Below are 21,595 nucleotides of genomic sequence, written 5' to 3'. Positions count from 1 at the left end.
TTCTGCTCTGTTTGGATATAATGAGGGTCTGATATCAGCAAGCTCTAGAAACAACTTACTGGAAATTATACTAATAACAACACTAATGCTCTGTATACTTTTTAATATCGCTACATGAGGCAACATCTGTGTGTGTTTAGATAAGCTGTAAGCAGCAGTATTTGGGCTTTGCACCAGCTGTGATCATCATGCAGTTTTCCGCTGGTCCGTGTCTGTGACAGCAGGTACAGCTGTGAACACCACTCCGTGTGCATTGCAATCTCTGTACTTAGCGCCTGCTTTTGGCACTCTCATCTCTTTCATTTATGAATGAGTGGTGAGGGAGGAGAGGGCTGGGCTGGGCTGAGTCCTTCACAGTTCAACTATAAAGAGCACAGGAGCTGAAACACAATCTCCTCCTCCTCCTTTCCTGCGCTGTTTCACCAACAGCCTTGCTCACAGCTGGGAGGAGAACAGCCTCACCAACAGCCTGAGCACGGGCTGGGAGAAGGGAAGTTTTGTGCCCCTCACACTGCAGGCAAAACCTCTTTGCATGAAGTCTGCTAACAGGTGAGCTTCACTTTTAACTATTAATTCTTAAAAGCAAGTTCATTTTCCATCATTGGGCCAGGTTATACAAGGTTATGAACCCTGGAGAGGTGGTAGGATGGTTTTTTGGCTGGGTTGTTAAAGCAAAAAAAAAGGTGCTCCAAGGACTCAACCAAAGCAATGTGTCCAAAAAAATTCACAACTTGAAAATTAATTTCCTTGGCAAAGTTCCCACTCGTGGGAACTTAGAATAAAAGTTTTCACTAAAAAAACTTTTTTGTGTTCCACTTAGGCACAAGACGAGATAAGTGTTGAAGTTGTATTGATGAAATGAAATTGTTAAAATAAACATGTATGTCATTACTATATTTTCCAAACACAAAGCCACTTTTCTTGCTGCTGTTCAGAATCTGACTTGGGAAATTTTAAATGCGAAGGTTTGTTTAGTGAAGTGAAATCCATCGGGTCAGAAATTAATCTTTTTTTTTTTTAATAGGATCAAAAACTTCTGTTCATTATTGTAGGTTGCCTGTGTTATGAGAACATTTTTCTGATTCTTGTCAGTCTTTGTAAAGAAACAAAAATAATTCACTGACCGATCAGCTTTGTGTGTCACATGGGGAGGGGAGTTGAGAAATAGAGAATGTAGAAGAAGTCCTGTCCTTTTCTGTTCAGAACACATGCAGATATTTATTAACAATTTTATTCATAAAAATATAAGGAAACTTAACAGTGAGGCAAGGACTCATAAGACATGACAGTGTCACTGTGAGTACTACGGGACTTTCTGAGCAGTCTGTTAATCAGCACCCACTGTGACTTTTTCCACCTGTGTTCACACTGGCTCCGGAAGAGCACAGTGTTGTGACCACTTCTTCTTTCAGGTTTGCTTTAATCAAGAAGCCAGTAAAAGTTTGACAGTCCTGTGTATTTAACACCCACTCTTCCATTCCTTCTCTGAGGAAACAAAATTTTTTACTGTCCTCACCTTTATCCCTCCTGCTTCCCCATCTTATTGCTGTTATGTTGTTGTTCCCCCTTATCAGGATGCTCCTACACATGCAATTGTAAGATCTTTCTGTTATATGAGGGAAGAGGCAGAAGAGAACCATTTCCAACTTATTTTACACTCTGCGCTATACAACTGTAAGTAAGATGATAACATAGAAAAAACCACCCAAAGTTTTAGGAGTCTTTCCAGGGTCTGGGAAGTACACTGTAAGAAAACACTGGGTTTATAGGATCAGGCAAATATGTTGTTCTGTGACAGTGGGGCACAGCCAGTGGGGGTGACAAAGTTTACATCACATCGTTGTGATTTGAATATCACAGTTTTAAATGAAGAAAGATATGGATCACATTAAAAACCCTTGTGTCACTTGACATCTCCAGTGAGATGTATTTATGTCACTTTGTGGCTGGCGGACAAAAATTGACATCCCTCCTGTTCTGGAATGTGAGGACTGTAAGCAGTCTTATAGCAGTGGGAAAAGAGAGAAGTGAGATATAGGGAAAGAGGAGAGAAGGGAGGAAGATGTGTCTCAGCAGAACTAGGTGTATGCAGTTGTCACCATACTAGATGTCATCAGTTAGGGTGAGCTCAGAGGATGTCTGGTTGCTGAGGTCACACAGACAGGAAACTTCTTACCTGTGGCTGAGCACAGTTGCACAGGGCCAGGTGGACAAAGGCTGGGGGCATTAGTGTAGGTTTTCCTCCCTTTACCAGCCTTGTGGATGGCGTCACTCAGATTAAACAGCTGTAACTGCAAGTGCTCTTGGCATCCCACTGAACAGTGCATGGAGAAGAAAATTTCTTCCCTGCCAGTTTTTCTAGACCTGACCTGAGGGTGTGTTCATGGTGCCTGGGGCTTCACTCCTGAAGGCCATACTTGTGTCAGTGTGGTGATAACCAAAGACAGTCGTGTCCACTCATGAAGACATTTACACAACTTGCTAATTATTTTTAAGTGAAGAACTGTGGAAAGAGAACCCCAGACATAGTGGCCTTGTGAGGCTCATTACCTTTATAATTAGCTGAATGTCTCCTCTAAGAGTTTTGTTTTTCTTATAAAGCTTATTCTAAGTGGCTTTTAATGCTTGTTATGAATTATTCTGCCAGCTGAAGCATTTGCAGAACTGCTGACCCTGACAGCTGATGGCAATTGTTTTTGAAAAGACACAGACCAACTTTAATGTTTCGAAGAAACTGGCCAGTAATTTTAACTAAAGGTACTAGTAAGCAACGGCAGCTAGGGAAAACATTGCAGTTTATTCCCTGAGGGGTGCATCCACTGTAACTCTTTTTCTCCACTAGAAATGATGTTCTGAATTCTGTTAATCTGCTGGGTAGCAAAAAGAGTGCTTTTTTAGGTACTTCATCTGGAAGCTGTACCTAATCTGCCTGAAGAAAAGACTAGATAATAGGTTTGAAACACTGTTAGATAGAGACTCAGAAACGGGCTCACCTGAAATTATGCTCTGTTCCTATCCATGGAGCCCTCTTGCCAGAAATTGTTTCTGTGGCAACAAACTTGTTTCCAGCTGGGTTGTCTTGGAGTTTGATCTGGGATTACTTCAACTCAGATCTGTCACCACGCCAGAGGCAAATAGAAATCCAAAACTGATCTGATCTACAGGTGACGGAGAGGGCTGCTGTTACTGCTGCTCCACAAGAGATGTCCTCCTGACAATCTCCACTGACAAATTGCTATGGACAGATCGTGCTGCTAAGATGAACCTACTCTTTAATTTCTGAACATGATTGCTTTATTCTGCAACGTTTCAAGGTTCCTTTCTCTTGTGTTGTGTCCTATGGGTCAGCAGTAAAGATACAGAGCTTTGAAGACTGATTAGATAGCCAACAGAGGAAGGGGAGATAAATAATGAATGCATTACAAAAGCAAATGTAATTGAACTATCAAACGTAAGTCACTTTAATGACACCCGAATAAAATGCTAAAATGGGCAACAACAGCAGGGAAGAATGGAAGTCTTACAGAGATCTCATGGTTTGGCTTTCTTTTGACTCAATATTTTAGTAATAATTAGAGTTTGATAATTTTATATCTGGAAATATTTTGTCTTCCATCTGCTAAGAAAGAAGGAGAGTTTTTACTCTGTGATGGATAATGATTTAGTGTCTACTCACATATTTAATTAGATGATGTATGTTTTATGGTCCATGTTTAAGAAATGTTGAGACACAGCTTTCAAAATAGAAATTATCTTTTAATCTTTCAAGAGTCTTAAACTAAAATCCCTTAACCTATCATGTCAGGACATCATTATTTGGAATTTGAACTAGGGTCCAAATTTCAGAGATGGTCTTATACCTCCACCTCAGAGCAGGACATGGATTTCTAAACAGCTCTCAGTTTGTACTCTCACATCTTCTGTGTCAGCTTTCCCATCTCTCACTCAAGAGCTCATCAGAACTTACCTGTAACAAGTATTTGATTCTCTCCCTTTCCTCTAGTCAGAAGCATGTTGGGAAGTGAATGGTGTAAGTGTCTTCTTTGATACTAATAGTATCAAAAAAGGGCTTTTTTCATTTCCATGAGGTCATGCCTCTTCAAATATTTTCCTCAATTTTTTCTCAATTTTTGTGTTGAACCTCTTTTGTCCAGATTAATACTATTATTATGGGCAGGTTTCTCTTCATGATTTTCTTTAAAAGAAGACTAGAGAAGGGTCAGTCGGATCTCAAACATATAGAGCAGTCGGATTTCAAGCATATGGGTGGCTGAGTTTGTGCCTCCAGGCAGGATGCTGGGACCCATCTCTCAAGAGAGAGGTGGCAAACTGGACAGGACTCTGACACAGGGAAGTAGGCAGCCACTGCTTGTGCAGATGCCAGTGTCATCCAAAAGGTGGGATGGAGAGGGGATAGAAAGAACATCCATGGTCTTAGGCAGAATGCTGAAGTAGAGGAGTTCAGCAGCTCTGTGCTGAGGAAGGCTTCATGCACCATATTCGAGGCCAGAGATGTAGACAGTCAGTTTCAAGGTATGGCTGAGAAAATGGAAGAGGGAAGGCAAATTCATATACATCGTGAAATGAGAGCACCTGGGAGTAAGGGAAGGCCAGACTTTGTTTAAATCTTAATGAAAGCAAGACACTAGCACTTAAAAATAATGTGACTACTAAAATAATTTTTTAAATGAAAATTAAGGGAATTGAGGAAATGAAATTCAGGAAATGAAAATGTAAGCAAGCCTGCAGATATAGATGCCAACACTTTGTTTAAAATGATTAATCCATTGGAGACTAGGAGTCATGTATTCTCAAGTGAAAAAAAAAAGAAAGGACTGAAGTTTTCAATAGTCATCTTGGGAGCAAGAGCAGCAATGAGGGAAGGAGCACAAAGGAAAACCTTTTGCAAGACACACTGCTTCTCGTGAGAGGTCTGAGAAATAACAATGGAGAACATGCGTTACATGTGACTATTGACTCAGTTCTACAGGAAACTTGGTTAACCTCCAAAAGGGAAACTGCAAAAAAATAAAGAAGCTGAATTAAAGGTAGCAAAAAGGGATAGTTTAGAAGAGTTAAATCTCTGCAGACTAGATGGGGACTATTTGGAGACATGCACAAATGCATATGCACAACACACCCCCACACCACCCCCCAAGGCTGTTTCTAAGGAAGAAATACAGAAATACAGAACAAGAGCCAAAAAAGACTCAACTGAGCCTGAAAGGAAATGAGCATAGCTAAACAGCAGTGCGTGGAAGGGCGAGTGGTGTGCTAGACTAGAAAGAATTGGATCTAGAACAGAAACGTCTGAAAGGCACACTGGTGATCAGTGTAAGCCAGAAACACAAACACAGTACAAAGGCACAAAAGAATTATTCCAGTTTTAAATGTCAGTAGTGCACATGATATTAGATACTTCAGTTGAACAGGCTCCTATCCCATGATGAATTTAATCTCTTCAATTAAAATTAATCCAAACAGAAGAAAAATAAGTCAAAGAAAAATCACGGGAGGAAGGGAAAAACCTTCAAATATTGTAAACAACTTTTCACTTCACCGTGTCTTAAGACTTTTACTGTACAAAATGAATCATATACTGAATCATATATGCAGAAAATGGTATTTTAAAAAGAGATGAGTTTATTGAATGTATCATTATTTGCTGATGCATGGAATAATGAAAATGTTAACATTCTCCTTGAACAGATGTGCTCAATCTCTTCAGACATGGCAGAGTTTAGACCACATTTCAGTTAGACTTAGCAAGCAAAATTTTTCTATCAGACAGCCTTTTCTATTTGTCAAATGTTATTAGTCAAACATTGATTATTGATGTCCCAAGCTACTGCTTGTCAGTAGCACCGCACAATCATTTTATGTGCTGAATTATCAGTAAAGGAGGGAAAAAATTGTACAGATGGATGTTTGATTGCTTTCCAAACTCCTTTTAGTTAATGAGGTAGTTCTGTCGGGGGGGTATGATGTGCTGATCCTTGGTTTGAAGCGGCATTATAAAAGATGCAAGCAGAAAAATAATTTGGTCCCTGCTTTGGTCTCCAACTTGTTAGTTTTTGAGCAAGTTTTCCCTTGTTACCAGTGAGCGATGTTGGGGGGGCTTGATGGGAGGACTGCCTTGTATGTTGCCAGTATTCCTTCCCCTTTCTGTGAGAGCATGTGGGTGCAGAGACAAGTTGCTCTCAATACTCACATGGGCTCTAGGGCCATAAGTGTCTGGCCAAAGGTCTGGGCTGGCAGCCAGTGAGCTTTGCTCACTCTTGGTGCGTGCTGACCTGTGTGGGTGCCAGCCAGTACTACAGCCCACAGGCTGGAAACGGGTGGTTCGTGCTCAGGCTATAGAGAAATCTGTGGAGTGACTCCTACAGGGCCATGGCACCCCTTGATCAGCCACTCTGTGGAGCAGGAGGTGTGTGGCAGTGCTGGGGGTAGAGGGGTACACTGGCAAACCAAGGGAGGCAAAATTCATCAAAATGCACTATAGATATGACTTGGACCTTAAGTCACTGACTTCTGTGCAAGACATCTTTCCTGATGGAGCACAGTGCTGGTGTCAGAGCAGGCTGACACAGAGTTTAGGAAAATGAATCAGAAGGGTGATTTTGCCCAAGGCTGTAGATGGTAAAATGAATCAGAACTCATTTAGCTCGGAAGGGTGAAGTTCCTATTTCTCAATCCCAGGATACAACACAGTTGTTCCAGTCATTGTTCCTTACTGGTAATGTTGTGCACCGATCATGGTTTATGTGGCTTCTACTAAGACCTTTGTAATCTGGGCTTTATTTTTGCACTGTCCTTTTTAATGGGGATCAGCATACAAATTTGGGAATATAAGAAATTCTGTTGTCCATGAGTAATTATTATTTACTTACCTGCTGCTTCTGCAATAGTGACAGGATGCTTCTTTGACTTCTATGTCAAGGAGGGCTGTGGGGGAGAGTGACATTGACACGGCTGAGGAGAAAGGAAGATTTAGAGTTTTGTCTCTGAGTAATAACAGTGATTTAAGATGTCTACAGGAAGTGGTGTAATATGTTTTCCTCCACCCACTGTTCTGTACTCAAGCAAGTCACTCATGAAACTTCAGGAAGATGACCTCTGTGGGTAGGAGCTAGTCACAACCACGTATCAGTGAAATTCTTGGAGAGTCATGTCGTCCACCTGGTTGATCTTCAACAGCATGAAGTAGGGGGCAAATGAGGGTCATTTTTAAAAGCTTTGAGGCAGCTATAGCATGACTAATTCCTATTATGTGATTCACCTCCCTGATACTACTTAGACTGCTTGCCTGAAATTACACATTGTATGAACTTCTTATTACCATAAATAGGGATTTTCCGAAGTGGTTTTTTTCAGCACTTCCCTGTGCTCAACCAGTTTTTCAGACCTTGCATTTGGCAAAAGGCCCTAATCCTAGATAAAGAGTAAGTAGTAGTGTAAGATAGAATGAGTAGTCCGAGGGAACTGAGTGATGTAGTTGCCAAGCCACTCTGCATGATATTTGAAAAGTCATGGCAGTCAGGTCACTGGAAAAAGGGAAACATTGTACTTACCTTTAAAAAGGGTAGAAGGGAGAACCCTGGGAACTACCAACCTGTCAACCTCCCCTCTATGCCTGGGAAAATCATGGAATAGATGCTCCACAACATCCTAGAAGCTATGCTAAGGCACATGGGGGACAGGGAGGTGATTTGGGACAGCCAGCATGGCTCCATCAAGGGAAGATCCTGCCTGACCAACCTAATGGCCTTCTATGATGGAGTGACTACATCAGTGGACAAGGGAAGAGATGCAGATGTTATTTATCTGGACTTCTGTAAAGCCTTTGACCCACAACATCCTTCTCTCTAGATTGGAGAGACATGGATTCCATGGGCGGACTGTTAGATGGATAAGAAAGTGGCTGGACTGAGGGTTAGTGGTCAATGGCTCAGAGTCCCAATGGATATCAGTGGCAAATGGTGTCCCTCAAGGGTCCATATTGGACCAGTGTTATTTAACATCTTCGCTAATGACACAGACAAAGGGATTGAGTGCACCCTCAGCATGTTTGCAGATGGCACTAAGCTGAGCGGTGCAGCTGACATTCCTGAAGGATGCAGTGGCATCCAGAGGGACCTGGACAAGCTTGAGAAGTGGGCCCATGGGAATTTCATGCTGTTTAACAGGACCAAGTGCAAGGTGCTGCACCTGGGTTGGGGCAGATCCCTGGTATCGATCCAGGTTTGGGGGATGAACAGATCAAGAGTAGCCCTGCCAAGAAGAAGGACTTGGGAGTCCTGGTGGATGAGAGGCTGGACATGACCCGGCAATGTGTGCTCACAGCCCAGAAAGCCAATTGTATCCTGGGCTGCATCAAAAGCAGCGTTGCTGGCAGATTGAAGGAGGGGATTCTGTCCCTCTACTCTGCTCTGATGAGACTACACCTGGAGTGCTGCATCCAGCTGTGGACAGGAAGGACATGGACCTGTTGGAGTGAGTCCAGGGAAGGTACACCAAGCTGATTAGAGGGATGAAGCACCCCTCCCATGAGGAAAGGCTGAGAGAGTTGGGATTGTTTAGTCTGGAGAAGTGAAGGCTTCAGGGTTACCTAATTGTGGCCTCCAGTACCTGAAGGGAGACTACAGAAAAGATGGAGAGGACTTTTTGCAAGGGCATGTAGTGATAGGACAAGGGGGAATGGCTTTAGACTGAAAGAGGACAGATTTAGATTAGATATTAGGAAGAAATTCTTTACTGGAATCGGTTGCCCAGAGAAGTTGTGGCTGCCCCATTCCTGGAAGTGTTCAAGGCCAGATTGGACAGGGCTTGCAGCAACCTGGTCTAGTAGAAGGTGTCCTAGTCCATGGGGTTTGAACAACATGATCTTTAAGGTCACTTTCAACCTAAAACCATTCTATGATTCTATGATACTGGACTAACTGGGCTAATTATCCTATCTGCCTTCCTTACCCTTCATCTCAAGTCATCCTTCATATATGCAGACCTCAGCTAAGAAGTCCAAAGTCATAAAAACCTGAAATGAAAATTTATAGAAACAGATCACGGAGTTCCCAGAATATCAAATTTGCAGCAAATGGAGTGATATACCCAAGACTGTGAATAATTGCATGTCTGTGTTAGGGGAGAATTGGGCATCTATGACTAATTAGTCTTTTGTTTATGTGGATTCTGAAAAAATGTTGCCAACTTCCTTCTTTGACAATAGGTTTATAAATGGAGTCATACAGTAGTGGCAAAAGTAAAGTTTTTTGTAATTTACAGAATATTTTCATGGTTTTCTTCCACTGAAACTGATACACAGAGTAATAATTATTGTACTCAGAAGTTCATGTTAAAGGATCCACTTGCAAGTAAACAAACACTGAATGGGTTGTGTATAGATCTAAATTAACTTTAGTTTAGAAATTCTGTTCAAGTAGGAATTGAGATTTTGTCTTTTTTTTCTGCCCAACTTACGTAAGATGGTTTCAGAGGTTTAAAAAGATACAGTCTGTTTTTTACTGTGTGACTGGTAAGACTCTCTTGCAAAAAGGATGTACAGAACTTGTTCTTCTAATGTAAAAAAAGCAAAGAGAAAAAGAAAAAAGGCGAAGTTAGTATAGCAGAGAGGTAGCCTTTCTGCTTTACAAAACCAGCAGAAGAACAGAAACAAAGCTCCCTGTAGCCAACTGCTCTTCACACAGAGGTTTGACAAAACCAAAATTTCTGCAAAATTTCTGATGTGGTGACTTATAATTTATATCTTATGGACCATACAGCTGTCTTTAAAGTGGTATATGGTTTATTTCCAGATTCACTGAGAATGATTTAGAAAATGATCCAATTAAAAAAATATATGGTACGGACAGTAGAGAAATTAACCCCATGCACTTAAAAGATACATTGATGATGCACGTTAAATGAGCTGCACTAAAAGAAGTTGAACATCAAGGTCAAGTACACTAGGATAAGGAATTAGAAATCTTGAGGTCTCTAATGCTACCTAACTTTTAGCCCACTTGCATATTTAAATGAGACTATGATCTTTAATGAATATAATTGTTATTTCTACAGGACTTTTGTCTCAATATGAGCCATGCCAGTTTGTCTGAGCTCAGCAAAACTAGTGCCCTGCTTGAGCACCTTTCTTGTAGAAACATAATGCAGTAGACTGGGATTACCTTGTTTTTCTTCCTGCACTTTTTTCCCTTGATCTGCCAGGCCAAGTAACAAACCACTGCAGTTTTCCTGTTTTATGTCCCTGAAGTAACAGACAGTGCTAGCTTGAGTGTTTCTCCATGGCTTTGCTTTGTGCCTCTAAGAGTAGTCATGTAATATGTTGCCTTATCCCAAGGGGTGAACAAGAATAAAGTATCTTACTCACTAGCACTGTTTCCATCTCTAATAAATATACCTATCACCCAGTTTTTTGTTTGCTTGTTTTATCTACAGCAGTCATTGGAAGACCATTTGAGTGTTTCACAAGCACTACCAATTTACTTCAGGAAACTCCTGTCTGTAATGGAATATGTTTGAATTTGTGAGGACAGAAAAATGGGGATTATATAATTTGGTTGCCCAAAGTACTTGGTCCTCTTCTTATTTGCCTGCGTATTATAGTGGAAAAGATTCCAGCGACTTCATCTATGGTGAGTAAAGAAGACACCTGACTTTATGCCCTTTAAGTACTGCATCCTACTGTAATTCTTTTCTTCTCAGTAGTAACAGAGTGAACCTAAGTGCACTGTTGTCCATCCTACTGCATAGCCAGATATCCTCCATTGCAAACTGACTGATTTTTTTTTCTTTCCAAGCATGGTAATTTTGTATTTGTTCTCAAAGGATTTTATTTTGTTTTCACACCCAAGATCATCTTAAATCCTGTTAGTATTATATACTTCTTCCTAAATCAGTATAATTTGCTGATTTATTTAGTGCATTTTCTATCCCATTCAAATGTGATTGAAATTACGACATTATGAATACCTGAAAACACTGACTAGCATCCTGAAACGGGGAGATTATTGCACAGTCAGCTCAGTCCAATAGCGAACTACAGTTGGCTGCTTTCTGAGTGTGATTGTGTAACACATCCAGCATTACATGCTACCTTTACAATTTTCCTGGTGTAATGAGAATGTGCTTTAGGATCTGTCAAAGTCTTTACAAAATAAAGTTGTATTACGCATGTTGCTTCCTGTGTAGCTGTTTGGCCACATACCTCATGAAACAAGGAAATGAGATTGGTCTGACACTACTGTTTCTTGTTGAATTGTGTGTCTCTTATTGCAGCAGCTTCTCTAAGGCAGCCTTCCAAGCTGTTTGACTGCAGTGCTGCTGCCCTTGCTGCTTCTGTGCCTTCCCCTTTGTCATCCCTGCTTTTCTCCAGCTCTGAAGTGCCACTGCTGACTCTGTTCCTCTCAAGTCTTGCCTTTCCCCGTGCCCTTGTGCACGGGTGCTCAGTGTGAGAAAGGAATTGTTAGGGTGTCACAGGAGCTGAGAGTTGTTGAGGAGGAGGCAGCTGTCATGTCTGAAATCAGGCTGCAGAAGCCATGAGGACAGGGATTGCACCGAACTGTGGCAGGTAGTTTCTGGAAGCTGGGGAACTGACATGACTGGGATATTTGGGGATTGATGCTGTGTGGGGCAGGATTGTCCACTGTCAGGGAGGGGAGGCAATAGGTTCATGGATTAATCAGGGGAGATGAGACCAACTTCTACTACCGTCTTTTATCATTTCAACTCTCCTTTGCTTTCTGCTCACTGGAACAGCAACATGATTTGCGACTGGCAAGTCTGCGCATTGTGGGGAAAATAGGACACATCCATGCCCAGGCTGGTCTTCCTGCAGAAAGCAGGTAGGACTTAGGCTGGAGCTTCTCCCATCTTCCTGAGGCAGAGTGTGAAATAAGTGCAGTTGCCAATCCCAGCCCACCTTCATCTTCTCCTGAATTATGGCAGGACTCACCTGGGGTGAGTCTCCACAGCTCTGAGTTGCTTCTGTGAACACATGGTTATTGATTGTCTGATGGCTTTTTCTGGCTGAAGCTGGGCTGACTGGTGTATAACTGCAACTACTCTTTTTCACAATTGTTATGTCTGTTTTACCCCAATCCACCATAATTTCTGAAACATTATCAGCAATAATTCACACATTGCTTTAGCTAATTCCCTGAGAGTGCATATAGCCTTTCAAAGTAAGTTAGTCTTTGCTTATTTATAGTCTTCTGTGCCCCCATCCTACTGTTAAAAGTAATTTTGTTAGATGATGGGTCACAATTTTGGTTCTAAAGATTGAAATAAAAAATAACAGCAAATATTTCAGCTATCTTTAGATCCAAAATTTGTGTTTGTTCCTCATATGTAACTGTTTTTCTTTTCCTTTACTAACCTTGTGTGTTAATACAAACATCCTTCATTGCCTTTAGTGGCTTTCTACTTGGTACTCTTTTAGAATCAGAATGGTTTAGGTTTGTAGGGACTTTTAGAGGCCATGCAGTCTGACCCTCCTGCAATGAGCAGGAACATTTTTGATTAGACCAGGTTGCTCAGAGCCCCAGTGTGACCTTGAATGTTTCCAGGGATGGAGCAGCTGCCACCTCTCTGGGCAGTCTGTGTCAGCGTTTCAACACCCTCATCATAAAAAATATCATTCTTGTATCTAGTCTGACTCTACCCTCTTTTAGTTTAAAACCAGTACCCCTTGTCCTGTTGCTACAAGTCCTATTAAAAAGTCTGTCCCCATGTTTCTGTAAGTGTCCCTTTAGATACTGAAAGGCTGCAACAAGGTCTCTACAGAGCCTTCTCTTCTCCAGGCTGAACACCTCCAGCTCCGTCAGCCTTTCCCCCATAGGAGAGGTGTTCCCCTCCTCTGGCCGTTTCTGTGGCCCTCCTCTGGACCTGCTCCAACAGATCTGTCTTTTATATCATAATTCTTCTGATTGAATCCAAACATCATTGGGCCATTTCCTCCTACTCAGTCATGCATCCTAATTTCCACTTTCTTCTATTTTTATTTTTTTTCAAACTTGCTCTAAAGATATTATCCTGTTTCTGCCCATTTTATACTGTTCAACCAGTCCCTAGACTCTTCTGCTGTGAAGAGCAGCCTCTTTATCTGACCTTATTCTTCCAGGCTTTGTGAAACAGGATCAAACAAGCAGACAAACCCTCAAGAACTGAAGAAAGCTTAGTGTGTAAACTTAAGGTTGGTGTTCGTGTAGGTAATGACCTGAACCAAACCCTAAACTGAAACAACCCCAGGTTTCTGGTTCCAAGATAGGCAGGACAGTTAAAGTCCTGCTATGACAGTCAAGTGACTCAGTCCTGTCTGCACTGTGTGACAGGTGCAAGGACAGATTAAATAGCCAGAGAGCTACCATCATATAAAGGCACACGACCACATTGCGCTCCCTGTTAATGGAAAGGAATGCCTTGTGGATGAGACAAGCTGGGTGCACAACTGTTGCAAATTCCATCAAGGAAGTCCTTTGACGTAGTCCCATTTGTCTCTGTCAAAAACTATGTATGCCTTATTGCAGACAGATTTCTTACAATGAAAACTGTAACAATGTTCACTGAAAACCCACCTGGGCTCTATGCTAGTACTTGGTCTGAGGGGAGGAGGCTGTTGTTGTCCGTGGCTCTGCACTATTTTCTGTGCTGTTGCCAGCAGGCAGCGTTTAATATATGCACTGCACCATGGTTCGTGGTGCAGGAGGGAGTCATGTTTTTCTCAGCATTTAAGGCACAGAGGAGTTGGGAAAGAAATGAACTGTTGTTGAACTAACCAGTGAGTAAAGCTGGCTTGTTTAAACCAAGAAAAAGTGAGGCTTTCTGAAGCCCAGGGATCCTTGGCTTTGTTTTTAATCCAAAAGAAGAGAATTGTTTGGAACTCATGTAGATGGAGGTTGTCTTCTAATTTTTTGCCAAGACTTGGGCTTAGATGGGTATAATCTAAAAGATGTGGGCATATATGAGAGAGAAATATTGCCTGGAAATTTCTGCAGACTTGTTATACTGAAGGTGTTACATAAACTATGCTCAAAAAAATCACACAGCTGCATTATATCCATATTAAAGCTGTCTAAATGAAATGCCTGTGTGTTCCCGTTCAAAACTGCTTTCAGCTTTATGATTGTCTGCACCCCAGATGTTTTTCATACAGCAGCCTTTTTCGTTTTTCCCCTTCCCCATCCAGACAAGGTCAGTAAGTAAAAGGGGGCTATTAGTCTTTTCTCTTCTATACCCTGCATCACCTTTCCTTCAGTTTCCACTTTTTCAGACAGCTTGTAAAGTATTGTGTCATATGTTCTTATTAACAGAGTGGGTTCTTCTGCACCCATTTGTTTAAACCTGTCATTGCTGTCCTTGGATACCAGGTTTATTTGAAAAAAATCCTACGGTTTCACTCCCTGGCTGGTGTAGAGCTATGTTTAGGGTGCTGGGGGAAAGGTGAACTACCTCTGTATTTCTCATTTGGCTACTGAGTCTGTCCTTGGCTAGGCACAAGTGGTCAGAGGGTATAAAGGTGGCTCAGAGCCCACACTCTGAGGAGGCTGAAACAAGGGAAGGATTTCCTGGCCCACTGCTGTCACTGACCAGAGGAGCAGTATAAAACAACTATTGCACAAGGCAAAGAATCACAGAATCACAGAATTGTTAGGGTTGGAAAGGACCTCTGGAGATCAAGATTTGTTACAGGTAACCTTCTCTTCCTGCCCCTTCAAACACCCCACTCCAGCACTTCTTCTGGGAGCAGGAAATGTTCTTGTAATCTTAAGTGTATAGTATATTAGCATAATGTCATATCAATAAGACTTTTGCTGTCTCCTTCACATTCTACATTCTGACAAGACTCTCAAACTGAACAGAAATTATTTTTACAATCATGTTCTCTGTACATAAACATAATTTAATAAAAACATTTGGAGTTCTTAGAGGAAAAGAAACATTTTCAAAAAACTGTATAGTACATCTGCTTTTCCTCATACTGTGATCCATAATGACTCACTGGGTAACACTGAATGAAACTCAGTGCTGTTAAACTATAAAGAGATGTAAAGACATCAACAGCTTTTGTACTACTATTTGGCCTCATCAACAGGAGCTGGACACTGACTGGACATTGAGTTGGTAGATATGATGATAGGTCTCAGATTTTTAGGTATTTTAGACAACAACTAAAGTGTGCCAAGCATCAAATTATTATACAGAGATGCTATCAAATAAAAACTCTGTATTGAAAAGGCAGGATGGGGTAAGTAGGTTATCAAATCTGTATTGAAAAGGCAGGATGGAGTAAGTAGGTTATCAAATCTGCCTCAGCAAAGATTCTGTGCACTGTTCTTGTGGGTGGGGAGCCAGGTCTTCTGCAGATGGAAGAGCTGCATGATTGTTATGAAGCCTTTGAGAAACTGGATAGTGTTCCAGGAGAACTAAGGGCCCCTAAGTGACAGTGTTCTGGGAAATCTGTACATAACTGTAGTGATTGATTTCCACTGTACATGTCAGTACTGCTAATGTTGTCATCTTTATTCCATTGGAAGGTTATGGCAATTTCTTGGAGCAAACTTCAAACTAAACCATGGGTGTTTGTGACTGGGTCCCTTAAGCAGCATTTCTCCTTTTGTGCTTGATTTATGAATTATAACTATTGTGACACCAACAGTGGAGCAGGTGAACCTCTTAAACTTCAAGGGGGCTGCTTAAGAGTGAGAGGAGGAGAGCATAGTCCTGGATTTGGCCAGTCTTTCACACAAGTTGCACTGGACAATGGAGTTAAAAGTTTTGAGAGAGATGAACTTACGTTGTTCCGTGACTGAGAGCATCTGAGATCCCAAAGAATATTTTAACCAAAACCAGGCTTGATGTTCTGTCTGTTGGAAATAAAAAGAAAAAGGGATGAAATATACGTTCTAATTCTTACTTACATGTGTTTGCTGTGAATTCTGTGGGACTGCGCTACCCTGGTTGAAGCTAAACAATGAAAGCCTTTGCAGGTTTGATCACTTATTTCAGCCAGGCAATTCTTTTAAGGCCTAAAGCAGGTGATTTTCTTTTCAGTTTCTACAGGGATAAAGCCTACCACTATATAAAAAAGCATGTATTAAAAGAAATTATTTTACAATAACATCCCCAAATGCTGCAGCTGACAGTAATTTTACTGTAGTGTGGTCATGTTCTCATAAGGGTTGTCTTGGAAGAAATTGTATGTTCCTAGATGGCACAGAAGATGATGACAAAAATACGAATTAGGATAGCAAACAGGAAAAAGCAACAAGGCCTTATCTTTGTCCTTGAACAGTGCTCCTTTTGAATCCATGGTAACTGAAGCTGTATGAAGAGTACACAAATGGCTGACCTTACAAAAGTATACACCTTAACCCTGCATTTTCTGAGAAGAGATTGAAAGAAATAGGCTTGCTGCTCTGCATCATCAGGTTAAACATGCATCTCCTCCAGACTAGGCACAGTTTGCCCTGCTGTTTTCCAGTGCTGAGCACTTGTACCAATGTGAATATATCACACGAGGTCATAAAACGCTGAATGCAATATTTTGTCTTTTAGTTTAGTTAAACACTGTGAGCTGGGTCCAGGCTGAACATTTGTCCTAGTTGAATTGAGTGCTAACCCATTGTCAGCAGTGGTTTTTGTGTCTTAAGTAGTAATAGTATAGTATAGTGTTGCCGTGGGATTTAGGTGCTGAAAAAATCTCCCGGAGCAATTAATTAGGGGTGAGATAAGAAAGGGTTTATTTGCCAAGGCAGAAGATGTTACAAGACACCCCCCCGTGCCCAAGAGGTTACATTTTATAATACCATCCATCCAATCCCAGATGTGTCCACCCTGTGGCCTTTACTCTGGACCGCCCCGGGTCCACCCCCTTGAAATGGGTCTGGGGTGCATTTCGGGACCACCTACTTCATCACCTTCACCATCATCAGAGCACAAAGGGTACATAGTTACCTAATTCTTGACCTATTCTGTGGTTTAGGCCCAGATATGCTGTTCTGTCAACTGTCTAGGCCTTGCCTTGACAAAAGACTAAACATTTCTATTAGATTTGGGGCTATAAGTGATATAGGGAGGATAGAATGGGGTAAGAGGGTTAAGGAATGTATAAACAAGGGTGCTACAGGGAAAAGGATAAGGGACAAGGGACAAAGGAGGGAGGTTGCTGCTTTTAAAACTTACAAGTTTTACCAATATTAGAAGAATAAAAAACCATTAGGGGCTTAAGGCATCAATAGCAATGGGTTATATGATTATGTGCTTGGATTATAGAAGATTCTTCAGGTGAAAACCATTATATTCATATTCAGTGAAGATGAAAAGATGCAAATGTATAAGTAGTAAGAGTAAATGAGTATTTTTGAGAGTTGATAGAAAATAAAGAATATGTAATAGCATATTCTGTAGAACTGAGACCATAGGGATACACTGTACCAGTGTCCTTCCAACAGAAGAAGACAGCTCACTTTCAGGATTATGTTTACAAGTAACTGTAAGAGAAGTGCTAAAAATTCCATTTTTTTTTCATCCTGAAGAATTGAACTGCATATTACATGGTATCTTGTATCTAAAGGAAAAATTAAGAAATGGAAATTAAAAATCAACTGTTTTGTGCACCCTACATCCTCTAAGAAAGTCCGAGTGGACTGCTGGTTGGCCAGAGATATTTTTTCCAGCATAGACAGATATGATTACTGCTTTTCTGCCTCATCTGCAAAACAGAGATGATATTCCTTCACATTTTAGATATCTCCAAAGCTAAAGCAACAAATGTTTGTAATTTGCTTTGGGATTCTGGGACATAAAATTTTCTGGTACTTTTCTGGTAACTACTAGGACTTACTCATATGAATCATGGTTTCCCAGACAGGTTTTGTCTTCTATCAAAGACTATAAGACATTTAGGGCTAGGGAAAGGCAGTCTTTTGAAAACTGCACTATATATTTTACAATTGTATCCCTTCTAAAGATTTTCATGTGTTTTATCTTCAGGTTATTAACATCCTGCAGCAAGTCATCACTTCAGCCCAAAGGTTTGTGGAAGAAATAAGCAATGCATGAAACTGGATGTAATTAAGTCTTACATTCAGGACCCTGATGAGTGGTACACAGGGAGAAGTAGAAGATGGTGAATCTCACAGAGAACGCAACTGAGAAGTGCAATATTAATCACGATATCCATGAGACATTATCCCCTGTGGTATATATATTTGTATTTATAGTAGGCTTACCAGCTAACTGCCTGTCCCTGTACTACGGGTATTTACAGATCAAAGCTAAGAATGAACTGGGTATCTACCTTTGCAATTTGACTCTAGCAGACCTGCTCTACATATTTTCTTTGCCTTTTTGGCTTCAGTATGCTTTACAGCATGACAATTGGACCTATGATGAGCTGCTGTGCAAAATCTGTGGCATCATCTTATATGAGAACATCTATATCAGCGTGGGCTTCCTCTGCTGCATCTCCATTGACCGCTATCTCGCCGTCGTGCACCCCTTTCGGTTTCAGCAGTTTCGGACAATGAAGGCAGCTGCAATTGTGAGCATCATTATCTGGACCAAAGAAATAATGACGTGCTGCTTTGTTTTCACACATGGGGAAATCAGTATGGATGCTGAGAGCCACTTGGTGTGCTTTGAGCACTACCCCATCAAACAATGGGAGCACAATGTCAATTACTACCGCTTCTCTGCTGGCTTCCTCTTCCCCTTCTTTCTGCTGGCCTTCTCTTACTACGGGATTTTACGAGTTGTCCACAAGAGTCCCGGCACTCAAAAGAAGAAGAAAATCCAAATTAAAAGACTGGTTTCAAGCACTGTTTTCATATTTTTAGTTTGCTTTGGACCATACCATATCCTACTTGTAGTTCGTAGCTTGTTGGAGAACAACTGCTCATTTGCTGAGAAAATATTTAATGTTTATCATATTTCTCTCCTGTTGACTACTTTTAACTGTGTTGCTGACCCACTGTTGTACTGTTTTTCCAGTGAAAGCACTTACCAGAACTTTGTCAAGATGCGAGACTCTTGTCTAACATGTTTAGGGCGTCTGAGGACTGAGACGAAGGAATCCTATCCACTGAACAGTACGGAAGCACCCAACAGGACACAGCAACAACCTGGGATATTACAAATACCACTTGATGGTACCGGATTGAAGGACTGCTCTACAGCTAACATAGGTAGCTGTGGTGGTTTGAGACCCCCAAAATCTAATTCCTGAGTCCAAGCCCCCCTCCCACATCTCACCCCAGTGTGAGATGGGTTTTCCAGACACAACACAAGACACAATATGGGGGGAAGGGAATTATATTACAGTCACTACACAAATAAATATTATAATACTTTATATATACAATCTTAATTATCTTTCCTATGTTAAAGCAGTATTTACAATGGATCAAATCTCTTCTCCCTCCAATAAAAGTCCAGACGGGAAGTAGGAAAAGATCCTTTCCACGTTTAAGGCAGTAGTCTCTCCTCTTCCATGCAGCAGCTGTAGCTGGATTGTTGTAGCTGGATCTCTTCCATTACACACAAGAGGGGTCTCCTTTCACCCCTCTCAAGCCCTTCGACTCCAAGTGAAGGTTTCTCTCTTCCGTGGACTGCAAATTAGCCGGGACAAAGGCTCACCTCACCACATCATCTCACAAAGTGCAGGGGGCTTCGTGACAGTCCCTCTCCTCAGGGGATTTAAGCTCCCTTGAGTCAGAATGTTAGGGCAGCTTTCAGTTGAAAGTCTTTGCCTCAACCATTCTACCAGAGCTCCTGTGCTCTGTCTCAGGCTGCCAGCTTGGCAGCAGCAGCAGGGGGGGCCAGGCCACTTCCCCCGCATTCCTTCTGGCCATCCTGGTCCAGCTTCAGGACATCTCTGAGCTTCTTAGCTCCTCTCTCTCTGCTGCATGCTGCATTTTAGGACTTCCATCCAGTAGGAGCCCACCCCACTCCACTTAGGAGGGGTCTCAAAAGGGTTTTGGGGGGTCTGGTTCAGTTCTTACTCCAAAAACTCTGTCCGTAGAGCTTAGTTTCTCTCTCTCTCTCTCTCTCTCTCTCTCTCTCTCTCTCTCTCTCTCTCTCTCTCTCTCTCTCTCTCTCTCTCTCTCCTCCAGCTCTCAGCTACAGAACTAGCCTAGCCCCCAACAGGGCTCCTACCCCTTCTCCTCGTGCCTTCAGACCATGGTCACTTCTCCAACTACCTCATCACCCTTCTTTTCCAGTTTGGTGTGATATGTTTTAATTCTGCAGGAGCGCTGACTGGGTCAACAGCAAGAGAGACACCACCCCCACCACCATTTTTTTTAACTCCAGGGGGAAAAAACACTTTTTCCCCCACCACAGCAGCCTATAGCATTATTCAGGAAAGGACATTAATCTTAAATCTGTGGCTGTGGCTGTATTTCTGTATCCCTCTGAATTATACCTTCATGTATTACAACAGTGTGACCTCCCAAGGGCTTATGAGCCATGTTGTACAGTGAGCTTGTTTCTGGAGGTGCTTGGACTTTGAACTGACTTGGCATGTGCTTTCCTCACTATTGTCAATCACATGTCTGTTGTTGTGCTACCACTTAAAACCTGTTGTCTTGATGACTGCATTGACTGGAATAAGCTAGTGCTCATGGTGTGTGGTTCTAGTGAATTTGTTTTGAACTGCTTTCTGTTTGCCCCTGTGGCATCTAGAGAAAATAATTCTCTACAAGCTGTCATCATCTGTTGAAAAGGTCAGAGACAGAACAAATTAAATGTCCCTGTATGAACTTTTTCAAAAGAAAAGAACTAAAACATTCCCGCAACGTTTCTGTAACTCTCTGAAATAACTTCTCCTTCCACCAGTTTCAAAGCCTGCAGACACCATGCCAGAATCAGACTCCTAAAACAGTGAGTTCAATAATGTGAGATGTTATGGGAGAACATGGACAAGGAACTCAGCATCTGCTGAGACCTTCAGTCTGTCGTTTGACTTTTGAACCTCAGTCTGTTAAACCTCATCATAGGGCTCCTACAGATTTCCAGAAGTATGAGAACTCTTGGCTACAATGGGTATAAATAATTTGGATTGTTGACTTGGAAAAGAACAAGAGGTTGGTAGTACATGAGGCACTTTGATCCCATATGCTTCTCTGAGTCACTGTATTCAAAGACAAATTTAGTTACATGTAAATTCTACTACACCTTGCTGAGGTTTTGATTGTGTCCTTTGCAATTTGTGTGTCTTGTGCAGCACAGACTATGCAGGCAATTAAATAACAATGCATTTGTCAGAGAAACTGCTGAATGAATTGTTTTGCCCACAGATACTATAGTTTAGGGTTCAGTCATTGTTCAGTAAATACAGTATCAGAAATATATGAATGATCTATGGTTCCTGGTTTAGACAGAAACAAAATACAGGAGTAGGTGGAGAATACTGGCTTTTAAAGATGTGGGAGTTGTGCTCTATAGTAGTGTTTCTACTACCACCTCCTCTCTAGTTTTTGGTATTGTTGTTTTGTTTTTTTTTATTATACTAACAAATCCTGTGTGAGTTTTCTTTGTGATCTGCTCATCATACATTCTTGTATCTGTAACAGTTACACCA

The 21,595-nt window shown here is 41.5% G+C and overlaps 1 protein-coding gene across 1 annotated transcript; it reads left to right on the top strand.

Annotated features, from left to right (window-relative positions):
• The first annotated feature begins 18,121 nt into the window (after window positions 1-18,121).
• GPR68 (G protein-coupled receptor 68) lies at window positions 18,122-20,891 on the top strand. Its single transcript, XM_032691287.1, has 2 exons — window positions 18,122-19,199; window positions 20,851-20,891. Exons 1-2 carry the CDS (start codon window positions 18,140-18,142, stop codon window positions 20,889-20,891), a joined length of 1,101 nt encoding a protein of 366 aa, XP_032547178.1. The 5' UTR covers window positions 18,122-18,139.
• Window positions 20,892-21,595: the final 704 nt, after the last annotated feature.

This window comes from Chiroxiphia lanceolata, chromosome 6, assembly GCF_009829145.1.
Source record: "Chiroxiphia lanceolata isolate bChiLan1 chromosome 6, bChiLan1.pri, whole genome shotgun sequence".
In the NCBI taxonomy this organism is placed as follows: domain Eukaryota; kingdom Metazoa; phylum Chordata; class Aves; order Passeriformes; family Pipridae; genus Chiroxiphia; species Chiroxiphia lanceolata.
Note: the sequence above shows the minus strand (reverse complement) of the source record. Positions and strands in the feature narration are given on the sequence as shown.